The 22891-nt window shown below is 37.0% G+C and overlaps 2 protein-coding genes across 3 annotated transcripts in view; one reads left to right on the top strand and one right to left on the bottom strand.

The window, feature by feature from the left end:
• The window catches only part of LOC136832749 (metalloreductase STEAP4-like), a 40380-nt gene that overhangs the window by 5049 nt on the left and 12440 nt on the right, over positions 1 to 22891 (top strand). The gene's annotated exons all lie outside the window — the stretch shown is intronic.
• Positions 80 to 12781, bottom strand: LOC136832746 (uncharacterized). Its single transcript, XM_067094263.1, has 8 exons — positions 12659 to 12781; positions 12425 to 12545; positions 9222 to 9403; positions 7698 to 7845; positions 7381 to 7524; positions 5417 to 5672; positions 1327 to 4556; positions 80 to 1284 (listed from the first exon to the last, which is right to left on the bottom strand). The coding sequence occupies exons 2-7, from the start codon at positions 12501 to 12503 to the stop codon at positions 4496 to 4498; spliced, it is 870 nt and encodes a 289-aa protein (XP_066950364.1). The 5' UTR covers positions 12504 to 12545; positions 12659 to 12781; the 3' UTR covers positions 80 to 1284; positions 1327 to 4495.

The raw sequence follows: 22891 nt of genomic DNA, 5'->3' as shown, positions 1-22891 counted from the left end.
AAAGTAATATCTGAATCCGTTTTTAGGTTGTATATAAAAATCAATAAACCGAGTAATAGGAATGCTGGAAAGCAAAGTATTTTAGAAGGCTTGTAACTGATAAGCGCTTTTGTTCCAGCGTCTGATTTATTTAAGGTAAGATCATTACAAGATTCTCAGGAGTATTTATACAGTTCGTTCGGTTGTCTTCTGGGTACAGTTTAAATTTACTGACATTCAGGCACATTTTTATTAAAAAACAGGTTTCTTTATATGATATATCTTTTAAAACCAATTTAATAATTTTACAAGCATGGACTTCCTCCTTGAAGGTAAATACTAGATACAGAATATAGATTGACAGATGCATCTAAAATATTTCTTTATTTTAAATCATTTTAGAACTCGTACAGGTAAACCTACTCTCTGTTTCTATATTTCCTTAAAACTACTAATAAATATTTTCAGAGAAAAATTTACCTTTGCATTACCTACGAAAATTATTTTCATTCAATTTTAATGTAATTTAAGCTCAGTGTTGCTTGTATTTCTCTAAAACAAATACAATTGCCTTGCAAAGTGTACACTCTTCGGCACAAATTGACACCCAGTTTTTCTTAATCATAGAGATCACAAAATCAACTCTTAATTTTCTTTAATCATAGAGATTGCAAATCAACACTTATTTACTCATAGAGATCACAAATCGACACTCAGTTTTTCTTAATCACAGACGTTAGTTTTTGTTTGTCATAGAGGTCACACACCAACACTCATTTTTTCTTAATCATAGGGAATCAGAAATCAACGCTGAATTGTTCTTACTCACACTCAATTTTTTAATCATAGTGATGAAAAAATTAACTCTTAATTTTTCTTAATCATAGAGATCATATTAAGCTACAGAGGATGTAAATTACCAAAGACTCACAGTAAACAGATAACGCCGTGCGAAGCAAAGGGTCTCTGTGGAATTCCAACACCAATATCTTGCTTGTGCTTTTACCCCAGTCACATGCAAGAGTTCTCATCCAAGTAGGTCTAACTCCTCCAGCTATTCTGGTTCCCTTGCGAGCTATTCGCCCCTGTGTGATGATCTCATCTACATATGGAACTTCATTAGTGTCCCCATGTCATCACCTCATCCGACTTCTAATATCCTGAAAGCATTATCTTAAATCGGAAAAATCTTTAGACAGCTTCATTGTTATACCATGATACTTATCCTCACAGCAGTTGAAACCGTACTGTTGTATAAGCTTATTTTCGTGTGCATTTTCAGTCTGTGTATTTCCAAATCTTATCCTGTCTGCCCATTGTTTGATTTGCCCCGGTTTATTCTTTTACGAAATTCCAACCCATGGGAATCCTTACTTGAGATTATCATCATGGTTCCCGAATATTTAAAGGATTCATCCTTATTTATCCTTTCTCCATCGAACATTTCCTCCTTTTGTGCTTATTCCGTCCTCATCACTTCTATGTTATATTTATCTCCAGTACCTTCTCTCAGGATATATAATATAGCCTGTTAAGCAGTCTTCGTGAATCCTGTGGAGTTTTCTGAATAAAACAGCACCATCTGTCGTTTCTCCAATTGAAACCTTCTCTTACATCACCAACCTCTTCTTTCATAATAACCTCGACGAGAATAACAGACAGCAAAGAGGACATAACATTCCCTTTAGCATCTTTCTCCCTGTAGGGTGGTAGTGCCGTCAGTGCACCTCATGCGGTGCACTGTAGGCATTGCTTAAGGTTCTCTGCAGCGTGCCTTCGGCCCCTAGCTGCAACCCCTTTCGTTCCTTTTACTGTACTTCCTTTCATATTCTCTTTCTTCCATCTTACTTTCCACCCTCTCCTAACAATTGATTCACTGTGCAACGGCGAAGTCCCCCCCGCCCCCGACCCTCCCCGTTACACCTTTCAAACCTTTTACTGTCAATTTCCGTTTCAGCGCTGATTGACCTCATAGATCCCAGTTCTTGGCCTTCGTCCTAAATTCTATATCCATTTCTATATTCATTAGCATCCTACTATTTATTGTAACTTCACGTGACAAAACTCCGTTAACATTAAACTTATATCTGCTGCGTTCAGTTGGTTTTACATATTTAATGGAATACCATAATGACGTGATGCTTTCCATAATATTGGCATGTGGACACTATCAGATACCCTCTCGTAATCACTAGAACAAATGAGCATTTTTATAGTTCCTACAGTGTTATGCAATATGACCTAACACATGTATTTGGTCTACACATTGCCTGCGTTTTCAAAATCCAGCTTGGTCATCTCTAAGCATTTTATCTATTTCATTCTCCAGCCTATTACCGATGAACATACTGAATATTTCTGTTACGACCAACCTAATACAATGCCTCTTCTATAGTTATACCAGTCAGTCAGGTCGCCCTGCTTGAACTGAGAGTTCTTGAATTATATAAATAATTTTAAACTACTATCGATGAAAAATCTAGAGTTTTACCTAATTCTCAGTACTGAAAGTGACAAAGATCAAAATTTTTCCGCGCCGCCTAAATGTATTACTTCGATTCCTCTCACTACTTTGAAACCGTAACTGTATCATCAGTAGTGAGAAATTATTACGCTATTTACATCAGCTCTAAAATAAATACTTTTTTTTTATGTATCTTAATCATATGATGTATAATCCAGTCGTAGTTTCGCTTCTTACACAGTCACTTTCACACAGTTTGGATTGTAATCTTGCCTCATTTTGGATATTTCAATAGAACCATGAATAAGATTCATGCGGTTAACCTGCAAAATTTGTCACTGTTTTCAAAGATTTTTATAAAAACTAGGTAATGCTCATTTGATTCTGTAGTGAATAAAAGGACACTCAATTTGTTTATCATAGTCCAATAAATATATTTCAAGAGTTATAAGATTCATTTTTCAGCTTCGATAGTAAGAAGATTTTCCAGAATCACAGAATTAATTTCAAGAAATCTGAATGTATTTAGCATCAGATTTTTCAACTATTCAGAAAAATACTTTGAAAATTATTTATTCCCTCCTTTTCAAAACTTGTTTTTGCAAATGCATGCTACTGTACTTTCCCCTAGCGAGGATAAATGAACTTTTTGACAGACTCGGGTAACTATTTCCCTTCAGTTATAGGTATCGTTCAAAAGTAATGTCATAATCAGTGTATTTTAAATAGTTAGTGCTTAACTGATACTTCTTATCAGTTTCATATGTCTTCTTCGTTTAACGTGCTTTTTCCCTTTTTTATATGGGGTAAGCACGATGCCTTCTTTTGAAGGACTTTCATTTGGCGTTGGGGTAGGCCGTAGCCTCGATCGGCTGCCCTGCCTGACATCGCTTAGACACCGGTAGCGAATGTGTACATGTATCGTACCAAATCCCCAACTCCCTTTCTCCCAGCAGCGAGGAGAACTGAGCGGTTAGGGCGACAGTTCGAGACGTGTGAGGTGTCTGTTATGTTTTTAGAAGCTGTTGGAGTGGCTTTGTTTGTGTGTATTAGTCTGTAACACCCATTTGCTTTCAGCAAACCTATCTGTTGATTACATACATAATCCCAGGGTGTCTACACGGATAGGAAAGTGTCCGTGCACGGATAGCAAAGTGTCCGCCTCTCTGGCCGGTCGGCTGCGGATTTGAACCCACACACAGACCTCTATGATGTCTGAGGCTGCTGCTCTACCGACCTAGCCATCGAGGCTCTCTTATCAGTTTCATATGTAATCGTATTCATTTCTACTTTCTGTTCAGCTTCTGTCTTTTTTCACATTACAAAATTATAGATACTAATAACGATAATAACAACTGCTTTCCAGCCACTCAGTGGATATAAGTTTCTATGTTCATTACACTGATTACGAGAGAATTTATAAAATTCATATTTCTACGTTGCTTTCGATATAGATCCCATCCTATAAGATCTTTACAGGTTTGTAATGTAAATGAAAATTATTTTTCCTTTCCACTTTCAAACGTTTTTCCTAAACGTGCATTTTGAAATGAAGGATGGTTTTATTTCTTAAGAAGGTTATCATCCTGATGCCGCGAAGTTGGGTCTTGTTCAAATTATATGAAAATGACATAAAATTATTATTAATTTTTATGCAAATTGCTGCGTGATGGAGCATTTCCTCGCTAATTAATTTTTATGCAAATTGCTGCATGATCGAGCGTTTTTTTTGCTAATTGAATATTATTTCTTGGAGCGTAAGTTGTGTGCCCAAGTAAACCAGATAACAGTAATTTTCTTAACTTTTACATAGATAGTGCAACATAAGGGCCATACCTATTTTCAAATTGCGCTGAAATAGGGCCATAACTTTTGAATATTCAATATTACTTTTCAAAAAATGGGTACCTTTAAAGTTATAAATCTTTTGCCATTTGATTATTACTTCCCTAACAAAAATACCCTACTTTCCTCCTTCATATGTACTTTTCAATGGGTACCTTTAACTTCCAAGAGCTGCAGAAAGTTTCTTGTAACTTCCGAAAGCTGGTACTATTTCTGTGGTCTGACAATTTTTGGAAGCAGGGGCCGTGGTACGTTGCGAAGGCTATCTCTGAAATGGAAAGGACATATCAAATGGAAGAAGCCAAAGTTTTCAGCTGACGATAAACAGCTGAAGACCAAGTACAGTATCACGAACATGCACACACACACACACACACACACACACACACACACACACACACATATATATATATATATATATATATATATATATATATATATATATTATATATATATTACATATATATTTTATACAGTATATGTATCTGTGATATATATAACATATATAGTATAATATGTATTACATAACTTTATGTAGTATATTCCCCGTTATTGTCTTTCTGCATATCTGTTACCAACATTTCCCAGTGAAACTTAGGTCTCTATTCAAGGTAAAATTTCTGCTCCTAAGAATTTTCCCCTCTGGAAGTATGTCTCTTATCCTGTGTCAGTGCTTTCCATAAGCAAGAATTTCAATTTAGTTTCGCTTTTCATTCCCGAAAATCTGTATAGTTAAGCCTCCTGTTGCCTCAAGCACAGATTGACGGGCTGCTCATGGGACATGAGCCTTGTGTTGGCATAAGGCCTATTCAGTCTGTGCAACAACTCCATCAAAAGTTTACCATTTCTTAGAAATATCACCCTCATCAAATAAGATCAGTTCTCTAGACACCTTTCCTTACACTAACGTTTCTTTATCTTAACTATTCCGGGATTGATTTTTAAATGTAATCTTTACTTCTTCTTCCCCCGGTTTTAAGTCCAAAAAGTTTTGATTTAAAAGACAATCTTGGTAATATTAAGTTGTACGGTTCCGAAGCGCGATAAAAAAGTTTCATATCTTGGCATTTCGGTAAATCACTCACTGAGTGATGTGGAAGAACGGCTCATGAATTTCATCCAACTCACCTCACAGGGATGGGCTGGATGTATCCGTTGTCATCAGAGGCAGTATCGCTGTGGCTTTGGCGATGGTTATGGAGAGCATTCACGCTGACGTCAGGCCTTAGGTTGTTGCCAACGATTTCAAGATAGTGTTCAGGTGTCGTGGTGTTATTGTTAGAGGAAATGGTAATGATGTTCACCTGATTGCCGCGGTGGTTGTTGATACGGGGTGGTGGAGGTGGAGCCCAGGAGTCGGACACAGGGCGGGAGAAAGGCGTTTCTGGAAAAAGTAAAAAGTGCTTTTTTTTTTTTTACATGGGCTGGCCTGTCAGGTGCCGTCATTAGGTTTGGTCTTCCTCCCAGGAGGGTTCGTATATTTTATTCAAGCAATATGTCCACTACTATCCATTTCGAAATTTTATTTACGAACTCGAATGTTTATATCATAGGCCTAAGAGTACCCAAGATGGTACACAACGTAGCTTTACTAGCACAGGTTAATCATTCGTCCATTAGTATAGTGGGAAACATTACTCAGCTCTTGCCGACATTGAAGAGTTTGTCGAATAAGCATTTATTTTTCCAGTTCTGCCATAAATATTACAAACTTGATGCGAGGCATGACTGAAAGATGCTAGAAGACGCCATAAAAAATGAATTAGCCTAACAATATATCTTTATAGGCTTTAAAGTTTGATCGTATCCAAAAACGCTGACGTCTTAACTTAGGCTACGTTCACACAGGGCGTTTTTAACCGCACGGTGAGATATGCTCGGTCGATTGTTCAATGTTAGCTTATGCAATCGTTCACACGTAACCACGGCGTATCGCGGCGGTTTCCAATACGCCGCGGTCGTGAGATTCTCCTCGACAACGCGCGATTGCCGGGTGTGTCGAGATACATACAGTACAAGTCAATGACATCGTTCACACTCACACACAGCGGTGAACCGCGCATTTTGAAGATAGCAGGTGCCATCATTGGCTGTGTCAGCCAATGAGAAAAGAGATTGTGCATTACCATAGCAACCCTGGCCACCACGCCTGGTCCCCGTGATCACAGTCACACACACTATTGCATTGCTGTCACTGTCAACTGTTAACTATGGAGAGGGATCATTTTGATACTGATTTATTCATAAATGAAATTGAAAATTAAAAAATTTTTCTTCATGCTCTCTTAAAGATGAGCACAATGTTATGCTAAGGTCACACATTCACGTATCAAGGCAACGCATGCCCACGCACTGCCGAAAATTGTGAAGCCTGACCATACGCGAGGTGAATAAGCCCCGCCCAACTGGATACGTGACATTGGCCGATGTGCGTAAAGCAAGCGTATTATAGTGCTTCGCAAATGTACGCACTTTGTAAGCTTGACATGACGCTTACCGGAAATGGCCCGACAAGCGGCGGCGCAGCCAAAAGTAGCGCATGGCAGAGCACGTAACACAGACGTACATATTCCGTATGTGTAACGTTGTGCATTACTGAGTTACGTCAACCTCACGTTGTCCCCACGCAGGGCACGCAGGACAGTGGAGAAGTTATGTCTATCATGTAAAACTGGGTGTACCCAATGCCGTCTTTGGGGCTGTTTGCGCCGATTCAGTTTGCAATTCAACAATCAAACGCAACCTATTTCTTCCATGTCCATTCTGACACTGGATGTCACAAAAAAGTATATATATATATATTATATATATATATATATATATATATATATATATATATATATATATATATATATATATATATATATATATATATATATATATATATATAAAACGAAGCATTACCGAGCGGTGGCCGCCGCGGTCAAAAACGCTTCGTGTGAACGATTACAGCGTTAAACGAGCCGTGGCCGCCGCGGTTAAAAACGCCCTGTGTGAACCTACACTTACAATGAAACACAAGATGTTGACCAGGCTCCTACCTCACAGTACAACGCATCAGATTCGTTAAAAGCAACCATGTCGCAAATTACCTTTGAAAAGACGTTGAAATCTTGACTTCATTTGCGTATTGTAGTAAACATTAACAGCCACCAAACCGACGATCAAAAGACAGCTGACCATTGGTAGAATGACGATGGCTGCGCCAGTGCTTTGAACAGAGGCATTTGCAAAATCTGCAAAAGATTAAAGATTTTCGGACGATCTTAATGAGTAAGCTGGACAGTTTTTGACTTAATGGATCGGACTTACACTGTATATTGGCAGTGAAATTCATTCTTTATTCTTATTAGGTATATTAAAGCAAAAAATATTGAATATAAATACGGGCATTTTATTCTCTACTTACCTTGTTCACACTTGTCGTGGCAGACATGCAAAAATACTGTACCCTGACTTTTAATTCTGTATTGGCGATTATCTGCCATCGGTTGGCCGTATCCTGAAGGTATGCTTGTGTTCTGGAGTTCTTTGCCACTCGCAAATAGTACGACGCTCTGAAAGGAAGTTAACTGCCTTTCATTAGACCCTGTAGTATCAGAGTAGCCTTTAAAAAAATTCATAAATGCTTTCCATGTTGTTTATTTTTTGTAAAAAAAAAAACTCCATCTTTTCTCTTGGAAAACTATATTTCTTGTACACCCGGTTTCAGTATAGTGTATCATGTCAAATGCATTTGATTATAACAAATTTAACAATGCATGAAACGAAAAAATTTGCATTGTTGAATTAAGACTTTGGTAGCATTACTTATATTTTGTATCTACTTTTAAAAAATCACATTTTCCAGACTTTAAGAAAGATTCAAAACTCTTACGTTTGTGCTTTATCAGTTCCATTCTCACTTGGAATAGTCTGTACGTTTTCCAGTTTTTCATTTTACGTATTCTCGTGAGTTTTCTCAAAATTCGGAGCAGTCCACTAACTGGCTGCTTTCAGCACTAACTCCTGCCCTAAATCACGGAAAGCCCAGTACAAAGCAGATGCTAATTCATTTTGCCATTTGTTTCTAATCTTATTAGAGCATCGGTAACAGTAAAGCAGCTGTATTTGGTAGCAGATGCAGTGAACGAGACTAATTATGTTAACGTACGAATTTGGCGGCTACCACTCAGAAAACCCCACCTGAAAAATAATGCGATGCCTGGCTTTCATTGTGCGACCATAACACCCTCTCTTGAAATGGAAAGTTAGTTCTATTTGCTTTGGTAACTTGCTTTACCATTCCTTAAACAAATGAACGAATGCTTCATTTTAGGCATTTGCATTCTATCTAGTTTCGAAAACTTGACCCAGGTTATTCCTGATCACTCATTTAAATGAATACTTTAGGCAGAACTACTCTCCTACTCCATTGATACAGGTACACTGAAACAGTTAGCGGCAACCCAGTAACAAATAAGGTGCATAATTTCTGTATGTGTGTATGTATGCGTGTGTGTGTTTATTTATTAGGAAAGTAAATGCAAGGAGAGAGATTAATGAGAAAGCGATCTCAGAATTCAGGATGTCAAGGTAGAGATGCTGTGGGAAGAGAATGCAGTCTTATGTCGATGTAGTGAGTACTTTGGTTTGTTTTTCCCTTTGCGCCTACAGTAAGTTGCAGGCTACAAAGAACTTCGGCTTCAGCCTGCCACTTACTGCAAAGGGAAAACAAACCAAAGTACTCACTACATCGACATAAGACTGCATTCTCTTCCCACAGCATCTCTACCTTGACATCCTGAATTCTGAGATCACTTTCTCATTAATCTCTCTCCTTTCATTTACTTTCCTAATAAATAAACACACACACGCATACATACACACATACAGAACGTTGTAGGAACGTTGAAGCTCCACACAAAACAAGTATACTTTATAGGTAACTTACGTCTTGAGTAATGTGTAAGTAGTTCCAGGCGCTTTTTGTGAGTTTTCGAAATTTGACACCCAGGTTTGTCGACAAAACAAGCTCAGAGTTCGACCAAAGCGCCAAGTGAAGAGCCTTGGAGGCGGGGATAGATATTTTAAGAAGTATGTCAGAGTCCTTCTCTTTATACCTGATATCCAAATCTGAAAGAAAGAGACATATCAACTGTGAGGCGTTCTAAGGTTTGAGTAATATATGCGAAAGCACTAGGTCGCTGTTTAAAAACACCATAAGCTTAAGATAGCAGAAGACCAAAAATAAGGGTTTTGATAATGGCCTCCTAGTTTTGATTTGTTATTCATCTATTCTGCCTTTATATCATCGTAAGAAATGTGATAAATGTTTTATACCTAATATTTTTTTTATAAATATGCACGCATTCTATATATATATACACAATATGCACGTACTCACACACACACACACACATATATATATATATATATATATATATATATAAGTATATATACATATGTATAAGACATATATATATATATAGTATATATAGACATATATATATATATATATATATATATATATATATATATATATATATATATATATATATATATATATAAGTATATATACATATGTATAAGACATATATATATATATATAGTATATATAGACATATATATATATATATATATATATATATATATATATATATATATATATATATATATATATATATAAATGTGTGCAAATCTGTGGTAAATTAACCACCACGTAGGATCTAAATCTAAATTTTATGTCCCAAAGTTCTGAACTTGTTTCGGACAATGGGAAGTAACTTCATTAAACCTCAATACTCCTCCCTTCGCATAACACATAAACCAGTACAGAGATGATTGGACGAGCACTGAATTTCCACGAGATATTGTTTACTCAAAACAGTAGATCTTAGGAGCAATGTTTTTATCTTATCTCGTCGAATAGGGATGTATTATTCTTTAGAAAGTTATCTTCAGTTTAAAAATTTATTATAATTAAATACTTGACTTATAAATAATTCTTTATTAAAATAAATACTACTAACTTAGCGAGGGGAGTGGGGAAAGTTTCATTATGTATAAATATGATAATTTAGAGTGCTGTTTATGACATAAACTAAATAGACAACCTAACTAGCCGTTAATTCCTGTACACTATCTAAATAAAAAACCAACCATAGATTCGGGTTGAAAGTTAAACCATAAACGTCTTCTGTACAGTCTCGAGGATTAGATACTTATGAAGACCTTGCATGAAGAAGGTGCATTTTGACAAATATACCTCAAGGGCCCTAAACAGCTTGTCGGAAAGTTAACGCTTGACATCTTGGGAACTCAGTAACTGGGGGTCTGGTCCTGGTCATTAGAATGTAACCGCGACCTCTGGTTCCCCCTCAAGACACTGGCCAGTCTTCATGCATGCAATGACACGCATTTATCTGCGTTCGGGTGGTCGAACAAACGTGGGGTTGGGTTAAGATATCAGCCCATATCAGCGGCGAACAACTCTGTCTTAAGGTACGTCCATGGTGCACTAAAATTGTCGTCAACAAGCGTTTTCACCTTGTCACACACACATAAAAAACAGGTTGAATGTCAGCCAACGGCTTATTGGTGGTCCCAACCAGCGATTTACACGATTATCAATCTCCACTGTTTTCAACCTGCATGTGATATGGATGCGATAAGTTGTCGACGTGTGTTTTTGATGTTTAACTGTAGTATGGACAATCTTGAGTAGAGGAAAACGACCTGTCTTGCTGCCCGACTTAACGTGCTTTCAAGTTAATTACTAGGCAGAGATGCCCGATTCAGAAAGTGGTTAAAAATGATAAATGTAAATAGCTTGAGGAAAGGTTTAGAAGCCATGAAGCTGGTACTTGAAAACAAGCCTGATAGACGGACAGGAATATTCACTGTGATATGGAGAGAAAACTCTAACGTGAGGTATGTCAGAAAAAAAAAAAACCACTACAGGAAAAGGGATAAGTAGATATAAAAAATGAGTAAAGGAGTGGAGATTTGCTACTCAATTTTATATTATATTATATATATATATATATATATATATATATATATATATATATATATATATATATATATATATATATATATATATATAGTTTATATATTTACATATATTATTTATATATATATATATATATATATATATATATATATATATATATATATATATATATATATATATATATATATATATATATATATATATATTAAGCTGTTTCACTAAAATGAGGTGAGTGAGTCTAGAGGAAAAACAAAGCAATAACTATCACGTTCATTCTCTAACAGCTGGCTCAAGGACTCTGAATCATGTAGAAAAATTCCGCAACTTTTGGTGTTGTAAAAAGCTGTAGGATAAGAGAACTGAAATAGTCAGTAGTAAGGAAGTGCTCAGAATGCGGTTTTAAATGTTAAGTGTTAACAGGTAAGAGAGGCAAGTGTAAGACTGATAAAACCACAGGTTTACCAAGTCGAACTGAGAAGGCAGATATTGCATGAGACAGTAACATACATATAGTAGGCATGTTAGGAGAAGAACAATGTAGGTTAGACAAAGGACTGGCTGCGAAACAACTGTTTGTTATGAAACAGGAGTCAAATTGTGAGGTGTCAGTGAAGGGATAAAGCTGAATGCAGAGTCCATGAGCTTACAAAGAACCAGTGACAGCTTTGATAAAGATACAGCGTAGAGGGTGCTGGGTGTTAAAATTTTAGAGCAATTAGAGTTTTTATAGACTAAGCCTGCGATTCTGTGACGAAACTTTTATTCCATTTTTAACCAAGAGTGTTAATAATCTCAAGTATTTGATCAGGTCAAAAGGTAATCAAACCAAATTCACATTTCTTGTAAGCTCCTCTTTTGGCTGTGTTATTTAGCTGGTGTGTTTTTCTTATTGCGTTCTGTTAATCTATTTTTCATCCTTTCAATGTCATTCTGTACTTATGAAAACCTGAATATTCTGAATAACGATAAGTGATAATGTGGAGAGTAATATGTTTTAAAATTATTCGTTAAAAATTAAGTTTCACTAGAGTAGGTTTGTTAAGTGCGTTCCTTTAGCTTTTAGAATGTTTATGGATCATTTATGCTTCCTTTCGTACCCTTCATGTACTTGTTCACTAAAAACGAAAGAAAAAAGGTATTACCTGAGATGCAGACACCAGAGCCCACCATAAAAAGTATAAAAACTACAGCCTTAGCCATCATCTCAACTCGGAAACTCATTTGCTTCACCCTGGATTCGGATTCCACGTTGTCCAGCGACTCCTGTGAATTAGGAATACACACTGCACATAGACGTATTTCCTTTATGTCGGATATTCATATTCATTCAATCATTCGGATCTTTCCAGAATAACCAGTTTCACTTCAAACCTTACCTCAGTTATCGCTTCACAAGATTCTTCCTTCTGTCTCTCGTAAATATTCTTAAACTTTTTTCTACTAAAACAAACGATTACTGAGGAGATCCTTTCGGGGCTTCCGTTACCGCCAGAATGAGGTGCAGTGCTCAAGGATCTCTTACTAAGTAAGATAACCCTTGCGAACGCAGGCGACTGCTACAGTTCAACTGAACTCCCCGCCGTCTCAAAGTAAAATAGAATGTATAAACTGTTGATCAGTGAGCAACAGAAAATCTCAAAGCTACAGAAAAAAAACTTTAGAAGGATGGGTAGACTTTTTAAGAACTGAATAAAAAAAAAAGAAAGATAACGGACACTCCTGTACGTGAGTCACGGGAGCTGACCTTAACCGGAAGGATATCATAGTCACCCCATACTCCGTTGATTCCAAACGGTTATCAAAAGGTAGAAATGTTAGATCATGCTTTTTTTACTTTTTGTCCAAACGGTTTGGGTTCGAACTATTCGGTCATTGTATCATACTTACATAACCAAGCAAAATCTCTGTGAATAGGAGACGAGTAAGAATCTCGGATATTGCGACGATAGTGATTTCGCTGATCATCTGATGAAGTTAGCACGTTTATTCGCCTTTTATATATTATAAAAGGAGAAAATTATAATATATTATTAATACATTATAATTTTCTGTAAGTTTGTAACAGGTAGTAACTATAATCGATGGAAAGGAAGAGATGTCTTTCATATTCCATGATGATTACTCCCGAGATGGGATTTTAGTTCTACAATATTTTTGTTCCTAAAATATGGAATTATGAGATACAGAAGCTTTGTGTCCACGCACACATATGTATAGACACAAAGCTTTGTAATTCGTAATCCTATACTTCTGGACACAAGAGGAAAAAAAAATGTAGAACTGAAATCCCATCTGGGGAGTAACCATCATGGAATATGAAAGACATCTTTCCCTTTCCATCAATTTATATGTATATATACTCTTTCAAAATTAGGCAGTTCCCTAAACGAGGGCTAGTATGACCACACACTGGTGGAGTGCTTTGGGTACAATGATGACGAAACCAGGTTTGGGTTAAAAATTGGCTTTTAAAAAAGACGAGAAAGGCCGCTAGACCAACGCTTGTTCAGAAATAATATTAGCAAGGGATGATATTCAAAATTTTTCCAATACCTTATTTTCTTTCTCTCCCGCCTCCTCCTCCTTTCTCTCTCTCTCTCTCTCTCTCTCTCTCTCTCTCTCTCTCTCTCTCTCTCTCTCTCTATATATATATATATATATATATATATATATATATATATATATATATATATATATATATATATATATATATATATATATATATATATATATATCATATATAAATAATCAACACACAGTCACGTGTGGAACAGAAATAAATTCCTGACTCACATCAGGTTGAACCCAGGTCTTTCAAATGAAAGACCAGACCACTGACCACCAGGCCACACAAGTTATAAAAGAAGGTGGAACCTGAGTACCACTGTACTTAAGGCATTATCCTGATGTGAGTCAGAAATTTATTTCTGTTCCATACATGATTGTGTGTTGATTATTTCTTTCATATTCACTGAGAAAGGATAATTCAAATGAAATGCTGTCAACTGGGCCACTGCTGAGTCGGGAAGTTGGGGAAAACACTCTGATATGCAAGCAGTTATGTACCATAAGTACAGTGGTACTCAGGTTCCAACTTCTTTTATAACTTGTGTGGCCTGGTCGTCAGCGGTCTGGTCTTTCACTTGAAAGACCTGGGCTCGATCCTGACGTGAGTCAGAAATTTATTTCTGTTCCACACGTGATTGTGTGTTGATTATTTCTGTCATATTCACTGAGAAAGGATAATTCGAATGAAATGCTGTCAATTGGGTCACTGCTGAGTCGGGAAGTTGGGGAAAACATGCTGGTATGCAAGCATTTAGCCTGCCCAGGTAATACCTTACGTACAGTGGTACTCAGGTTCCAACTTTTATGACGTGTGTGGCCTGGTTGTCAGCTGTCGGTCTTTCGTTTGACAGACCTAGGTTCGATCCTAATGTGAGTCAGAAGTTTATATATATATATATATATATACAATATATATACTATATATATATATATATATATATATATATATATATATATATATATATATATATATATATATATATATAACTTATAATTTTCAGCTTAAATATCATATCCTCCAGGAGATGAGGGAAAACTGTCGACAGCGCCATTCGTGCGTAAACTTCGTGTATCCTGTAGTTGAGCTATCTGCCTCTTCGTGAGCAGCTGCATCCTGTACCGACTCATTCCATGCTACTAGTTTCTAATCTTGTCTTTGTTTTTTAAACAACGGTCGTGAGAACAGATACTCCTTTTATCGCTTGTGTTTTTTTATGAAAATCGTCAAAAGGATTTCCGTTTTCTTCGAACCAACATCTGATATTGAATATGTGATGCAACGTTTTTCAAACGTTCGTCATATCCTGTTGTGCTTCGGTAATAAGTCACACCCATTTGAATCCCCAAATATTCTTAATGATTCATGATTTCTTTGCCGCTGACTGGTTAATGAGACACGCCTTTCCAGGTCTTGACAAATAGTAAGTGCACGCAGTTATTCTTTACGGATAACCGTGCGAGTATTTTATTTCTAAAAATACCCGCCCGTTTGGTTTCCCATAAACTTCTAATCCTATTATTGTTAGCCATGGGTAGATACTAGGCGGAAAGTACACTCCGGAAAAGGACGATTGGGCGTTGCCCATTTGGCATCAGATATTTGGGGCCAAGTAAAATCAATTGGAAAACCTTTATGGAGATATAAAAATTATATATAAAACAATATTTTACTTGAATATACACATACATACTGTATATAATGTGTGTGTATGTATATCTGTTTGAATATATATGTATACATAAATATGGTACACTGCTGAAAATTAGACTGAAGTGCATAACACAAGCAAAGGAGCCGTTTTAAATGCAAATCCCGTCAACTTCTCCTATTACTACCACTACGGGAGTAGAGTTTCTCTAGCCTAATTCATATTTCCATACAGTTGGATCAGTGTATTCTTCTTGAAGCTGATGGCAAACATCCTAGCGTCAAAACTTCAGTCGCCAAACAAAACGGCGCCAAAATGGGTCTGATGCCAACGGTCGTGCAGAATGGGAAGAGCCAATGCATACCGCACCTAGCTCACACGGTAGAGTTTGTCTAACACTACCCAACCGTTTATACTTTCGGCAAGTAATTTAGATTAGGTGTAGTTTACGTGAAGACATACTCAACAAAGCTGCATACAGCAAATGTCAAAAACATCTACCAAGACTATAACTGCGCTCCATGATGTGGGAAGCAACGCTTAAAACATTATCGTTCATCTCGTAAATGTTCAGAGACATTCTCATGATCATCCCTCCTCAAGACATGTCATGGCTTTCATGTCTGATGTTTTAAAAATATGAAAAAACAAGTGAAAAAAAATATGATTACACGTGATTGAATAAGACTTGAAGTTATTATGACCTTTAAGAGAATGATTTGCGGAAACAAACAAACGACTCTAAAAGAATAATCGAAGTAAGTGATCTCGATTAATAAATAAATTAATAACTACCATTACATTGCAAAACTGTATCATCGAGGAATCTGTACCTTTTGGTTAATCAAAAGCACTAAGTGAATTATTAAGAAGCGTAGTTCCGAAAATAATTCTTGTTCTTTTCTTTATCCCCACCCAGTTTTCAATACTTATCTCGCATCCGGATGCTGCCCCTCTTCTGTCATCCTTTCTCGACAAGGGTGAATCGGAGACAGATCGCCTGTCAACTATGTGCTGTCATCTCTTTAGATCTTCTTACTGTCTTGGCCACTACTTGTGGATATCGTTGTCATCAGTTTAGAGCCTGTTCAGTGAGGATTGCCTCTACAATTTGTAGCTCATTTTTGAAAAGCGTGTTTATCGCTCACTTTGAAATTACGCCATACTCTATCTCTCTCTCTCTCTCTCTCTCTCTCTCTCTCTCTCTCTCTCTCTCTCTCTCTTGGTCTAGACTTAGCATCCGGTTCTCCTCCCAGTGGAACTACTTCTTTTTTCTGCTAACCTTAATCACTAATGTGGGAAATCCACAGTTGGCGTCACGTCCACTGTCAGGATGTGTGCGAGGACCTGCATCACATTTCACATTATGGTAACACACAAACGTTTGATCCTGGGTGCAAGACCTCTTGGCATTTAAAGAATATTTCCTTATACCGTTACGGATATGTGACTAATCCGTAAATAGGAGCGTATATCACCTCAACTCATTCATTATGCGTGTCTGATATCAACAATGCTAATACCTTGGACTCAGTTACTCGCATACTTGTACTTACACTGATAATCACCCCTAAGTTTCTTCCTTTTGAAAGCTTTCAATTTCTTTCCTCAACCAATGTAACTGTTATTTCGTCTCACTGTCATCAATGAAATATATATATATATATATATATACAGTACTCGACAAAACTTTAGTCCGCCCTCACTCAACTCAAAACATGTCAACATAACTAAACTACAAATAGGCTAATAACAACACAATTCTAAGTCTAAATTACCTTTATTAGTATTCACTAATATTTAGTAGGACAACCCTTACGTTTAATCACCTCCTTCAGTCGTTTTGGTACAGACAAGGCCAAATTATGAAGCATTTCCTTCAACCAAGATGCGCGGATTTCTGCCTCCAGCTTTGGAACAGACGACACATCTTTTGTCTTGTAGATCCCTCTTTACGATCTCCCATAAGTTTTCTATTGGGCTAATGTCAGGCTATTACAGGCCAATCATTGATGAAGGGAACTAAAAGCCACTGAGTGACAGATTTAGCCCCTGGCGCCATCCTGCTGAAAACATGTCACCCGTATCCTCGAATGCATCAGGCAAAATGTCACATCAACTCCAAATAATTATACTGGTTAACTTTTTCATTCTTTTAAAGACATGAAGCTTGGCCACCATGACCAGTAAAAGCTCCCAAACCATGAGAAATCAGGGTGTTTGACAGTCCCTTCGAGGTACCTAGGGTCAAGAGGGTCGCTTCCGGACCTGCGAAAACATTACGACCTCTATTACAAGTGACCGTAAAAGTCGATTCATCTGACCAAAGCAGGCTTAGCCATTGAGACTCATCCACACGCTGTACTTAGCAAATTTGACTCTTTTATCCCTCTGTAACTTGGTCAAAATTGGCTTCTTCCGTGGACGGTGGCTTGTGTATCCAAGTTCATTGATACGGCGATTGACGGTCCGAACTGAAACATCACCAAGCAGTTGTGGGTTGATTCCTTCAATTTCCTTGATGTCATGCGTGGATTAACCTCTAATTGACGCTTTAAAATAGTCATACTTCGATTAGAAGTCTTCTTAGGCCTCCCAGAGCGTTTTACTTGCGACGGTATATCGCCCTTCCACCCTGGTGAAACTTGGCAACCCAGCGTCTAACAGATCGCTCGCTCACACCCACCTGAGCGGCGATTTCCTTCGTTTTAAGACCTGATTCCTTTAATGCACATATCTGTGCTATGATCTGTTCATTCAGATCCTTAAATTTCCCCATATCACAGGGTCCCAGGATGTGACCAGGTAATGGAGCAAAAATTCACGTTAGCACGTAGATCGCCAGCCAAAACCTTTCTGTCAACTTTTCTTTTATCGAGCCATAAGCCTCCCCTTAGCTACTCTCAGTAAGCGGCCTAATGATTTGACAGAATTTTTCTTGCACTTTTGGTTCCTTCAAATTTGGCCATATGTTTAGGCCAAACCGTGGCCGGACTAAAGTTTTGTCGAGTACTGTATATATATATATATATATATATATATATATATATATATATATATATATGTGTGTGTGTGTGTGTGTGTGTGTGTGTGTGTGTGTGTTTATGTATATGTAATAACCACAGTGCCCTCTGAACTTGTCGATTTCTTCACGCTTTTTGGATACACTTGTCACTACAAAAGCCTTAGATCGAAATGAAGAACCAGATGAAGCATTGTGGTTATATAACAGTTACCAGTTACATACATATATATCTTGTAAAATAGTGATCAATAGTTTATAAGTATATATACTGTATATATATATAATATATATATATATATATATATATATATATATATATATATACATGTATATATATATATATATATATATATATATATATATATATATATATATATATATATATATATACATATTTCTCTGAAGTGTTTTACGTCATTTTATCTATAATCGTGTTAAGAAGTGTTAAACTTATTTTATAACTTCCTTTTTAAAGTCCTGCTTTCTACACCGATCCCATCACTGACCATAGTCGTTGCAACGCCTGTTCAGAGATAATATTTAATCAATCAATGCTAACTTTTTCATGGAGTGACTGATATCTAGCTTAGATCAATTTATGTTCTCGTTGCGATAACAAACACTTAGTGATAGGCTTCCGGCGAACAGAGCTGCGCTGGCAAGTAACTGGACACAATTCTGCGCTGACAATAGCTACTAAACTCAACTCTGTGCTGACAACAGCTGCTAGACTCGACACTGCGCTGACATTCAGTGACAAACATGCGGAAAGAAATTAGCCACTGTCGTGATACAGTTCCTTGCTACCGGTTGGTGAGGTAGCACGGCCTTGTGGACAAGTGTCAGTGGCTTTTCAGGTGTCATCAGATACATTTAAGCAATGCTAGTGAGTTCACGGAAAGCCTGTCATGATACTCTTAGGCGCCTTGCCACTTCACCTATGATAATTTTCTCTGGCTTCTGTTCATTTTTTGTATATTTATACTGAAATGTTTGTTGATTTTCATCCGTCTGCACTAAATATCTCTTCATTGTATTTTTATCTTTTCCACATAAGGGTATCCTATTCTATGGGGACGTTATTTTGCCAAAACAATAGCTTCGTATTATTGGTCTATGCAAGTAATTTCATATTTTGAGCACGATTAGCAATAAAAATAGTTATATTCATTATTCATGAAAACCTTAAGCATTCCGTTCAGGAATTTCTCATGAAGTATTTACAGATGTTAATAGGTGTTTGCGTGTGATCGCGGTTCCTGTGTGTTTCAGATATGCTTTTGTTCTTCGACCACGTATTAGGAAGGAGAGAAGTTTCTAGAGAAAAATGTTTTGGAGGAAATAGTACTTCACATTTACCATTTGTCCTCAGTGAAAAAAAAAATGGTCGGAGGTGGAAGGGAAGGTCTACTTTGGAGTCACGACACAAACTTGACAGATTTATAATATGCAGATGAAGGAGTTTTAATCAGCAAACCACCCCAATATTTACAAAACTTGTTTACCAGAAAGCATTATATATTTAAAGGGATGAAACTCAAAAGAACCTAAGGAAAACAGAAGCTGCGAGTACAGTGTATGCATAAAGGGGAGAAATGAAACTAGCTGGAGAGGTGATTAATGAGGCTGAATCTTTCAAATATTAGGAACAATGATATCCAGCACAGTTCTCTTGAGTTGGAATTTAGTAAAAGACTGAAAAAGACCATTCAAAATATGAACAGGCTGAATAAGCTTTACAAATCAAATGGAATGAAATTGTTTACGAAAACAAGAGTATACATAAGTTTGCTATAATCTGTATTGCTATATGAGCACGACTCATGGTACAGCAATGAAACTATACTTACTGTAAAAGATTTCGTCGTTTTGAGAATAGAGCTTAGAAAGTTTACCATGGGGAAATTTACGGATGTTCCTTATGTAGATGAGATAGTGATGAAAGGGAGGTGGAGATGAGTGGAGGTTTGTGGAATATAAAGTATAGGGAAAACTTGGGTCGTGGAGATTCCTGCAGGACTCTTGTGGAACATGGCGTTAGGGATGATGATTATTATATATATATATATATATATATATATATATATATATATATATATACACACACACACACACACACACATATATATATATATATATATATATATATATATATATATATATATATATATATATGGAGCCTCGATGGCACAGTCGGTTACAGCAGCAGCTTCGGACTTCGTAGAGGTCTGTGGCGCGGGTTCAAATCCGCAGCCGACTGATCACAGAGGCGGACACTTTGCTATCCGTGTAGACACCCCGGGATTATATATGTAATCAACGGATAGGTTTGCTTAAAAAGCAAATGGGTGTTACAGACTAAATACACACACAAAACAAACCCACTACAACATCTTCTAAAAACATAAACATCTCACAAGTCTCGAACTCTCGACCTACCCACGCAACAACTTCTCGCTGCTGGGAAGAAAGGGCGTTGGGTCTGGTATGATACATGTAACATACGCTACCGGGGTCTAAGCGATGTCAGGCAGGGCAGCCGATCGAGACTACGGTCTACCCCAAAGCCAAATCAAAAGTCCTTCAAAGAAGGCATCGTGCTTACCCCATACAAAAATGGGAAAAAAGCACGTTAAAAGAAGAAGATATATACATATATATATCTATACACCTTATACCCCGGCTGCATTGCTTTCTACCTCTTCCTTTTCTTCTTTCCCCTTTAGTCACTCCCAACCTTGCTGCCAAACTTCTTCAACTCTTCCTTGCCCATTGAAAAAAATCTTTGGGGTAAGCCCTATGCGTTCAGAATTGACTCGACTGTCTCGTTAAAGTAATCCAACATTGACAGTAAACTCACACTGGCTGTATATCGAAAGCCAACGGCGGTTTTAATAGTACTAACAAAGAGGAAAATGCATAATTCATCTTATTTTTTGTTTGTTCTATCACGTTTATGCAAAATACTGAACATTTGAAAAACATTATCAACTGTAGATACGTACAAAATATTTCAAATATAATTTGGAAGCTCTATTATAGATTACAGAAGTCTACTCTAACCACTAACAGATCAAGGTTTTTACATACTTTCATGCTCAACTACTCTTACATGTATCAAAATGCACTTCTTATATCAAGATGTTCATGCTAGCTCAGCATACCCTCAGGGATTTTAATCACTAGAATTTGAATGTTAAACCGGTTCCTGATTCACAGGTGTTCAGTCCTGAAGAATGCGAAGGAAGGTGAAATGCTCAGAGATTGGTATCGTGAGACAGGACAAAGGCTAGCATCTGAAAAATGGATTTTGGCTCATATTCTCCTCTCAGTCCGAAGATGAATCATTTGAGTATGAATCTATACTCTAAAGACAACAACAGGGAAGAGGAAATGCCTTTAGTGAGAGGAGGAACAAAGAAAGAGTCAATTGGCGTTTTAGGCAGCGGCGACTATGGCCGAGCCATAGCTGGGAAAATTGCTCAGTGTGGATACTCCGTCCTCGTCGGTTCGCGTGATCCCACAAACACTCAGATCCAGTGAGTTTTAGAAGCTATAGCTTTTACTGCGAGATTTTTCTCTGGTGTTACTTATATACTAAGCACTTTTAAATACTTCCTCCATTGCCTAGTATATACATTTTTTTTTCTCACTATTGCCTACCTGCACCACAAACTTCATTCTTTTCTCACCATTTCCCAACTACGACACAGTTTTGGACTTTTCTTACCTTTGCCTAACGGCACGCAATTTAAACCTTTTGCATGATTTCCTGACTATGACACTTTTAAAATTTTTCTCATCTTTGCCCAGCTACGATACACGTTTAAATATGTTCACCATTACCCAACAGCGATATATACATTTTAAATTTTTGCTGCCATTGCCGGACTACAATGCATATTTTAAACTTTCTCATCATTTTCTAACCACTAAACTTTTCTCTAGAATATTTAGATTTTCTCAGCAATTCCAGACAAGCTCCCAATAAACTATTCTCAACACTGCCAGCAATGTTTGATTTTTTTATGCTGCACTTGCGGCAGTATTGTCAAGCTGCAATTCACTTTCAGATCTTTGCATTTCCAACCTCCAAACTTTGAAGTGTATTGCTAACCGTTGACATTTCTCTTTGATATACTGAGCTGCAATGATTGCCAGCCTACAGTGCACTCCTAATTTGAAATTTTCTTCTGTACTGACAGAACCAACTTACAATACTCCCTATGTACTGCATGCGTATCTTATCGTGACTGCGACACGCTGTGACCTCTTGTTTTGAGTTTTACTTTTTTAATTATTATCCTATTTCCGAATTTCTTTATGTTTCTATGTGTGAGTTCTTCATAAGATAATGAAAAGAATTT

The sequence above is a fragment of the Macrobrachium rosenbergii genome, chromosome 50 (genome assembly GCF_040412425.1).
Source record: "Macrobrachium rosenbergii isolate ZJJX-2024 chromosome 50, ASM4041242v1, whole genome shotgun sequence".
Lineage (NCBI taxonomy): Eukaryota > Metazoa > Arthropoda > Malacostraca > Decapoda > Palaemonidae > Macrobrachium > Macrobrachium rosenbergii.
Note: the sequence above shows the minus strand (reverse complement) of the source record. Positions and strands in the feature narration are given on the sequence as shown.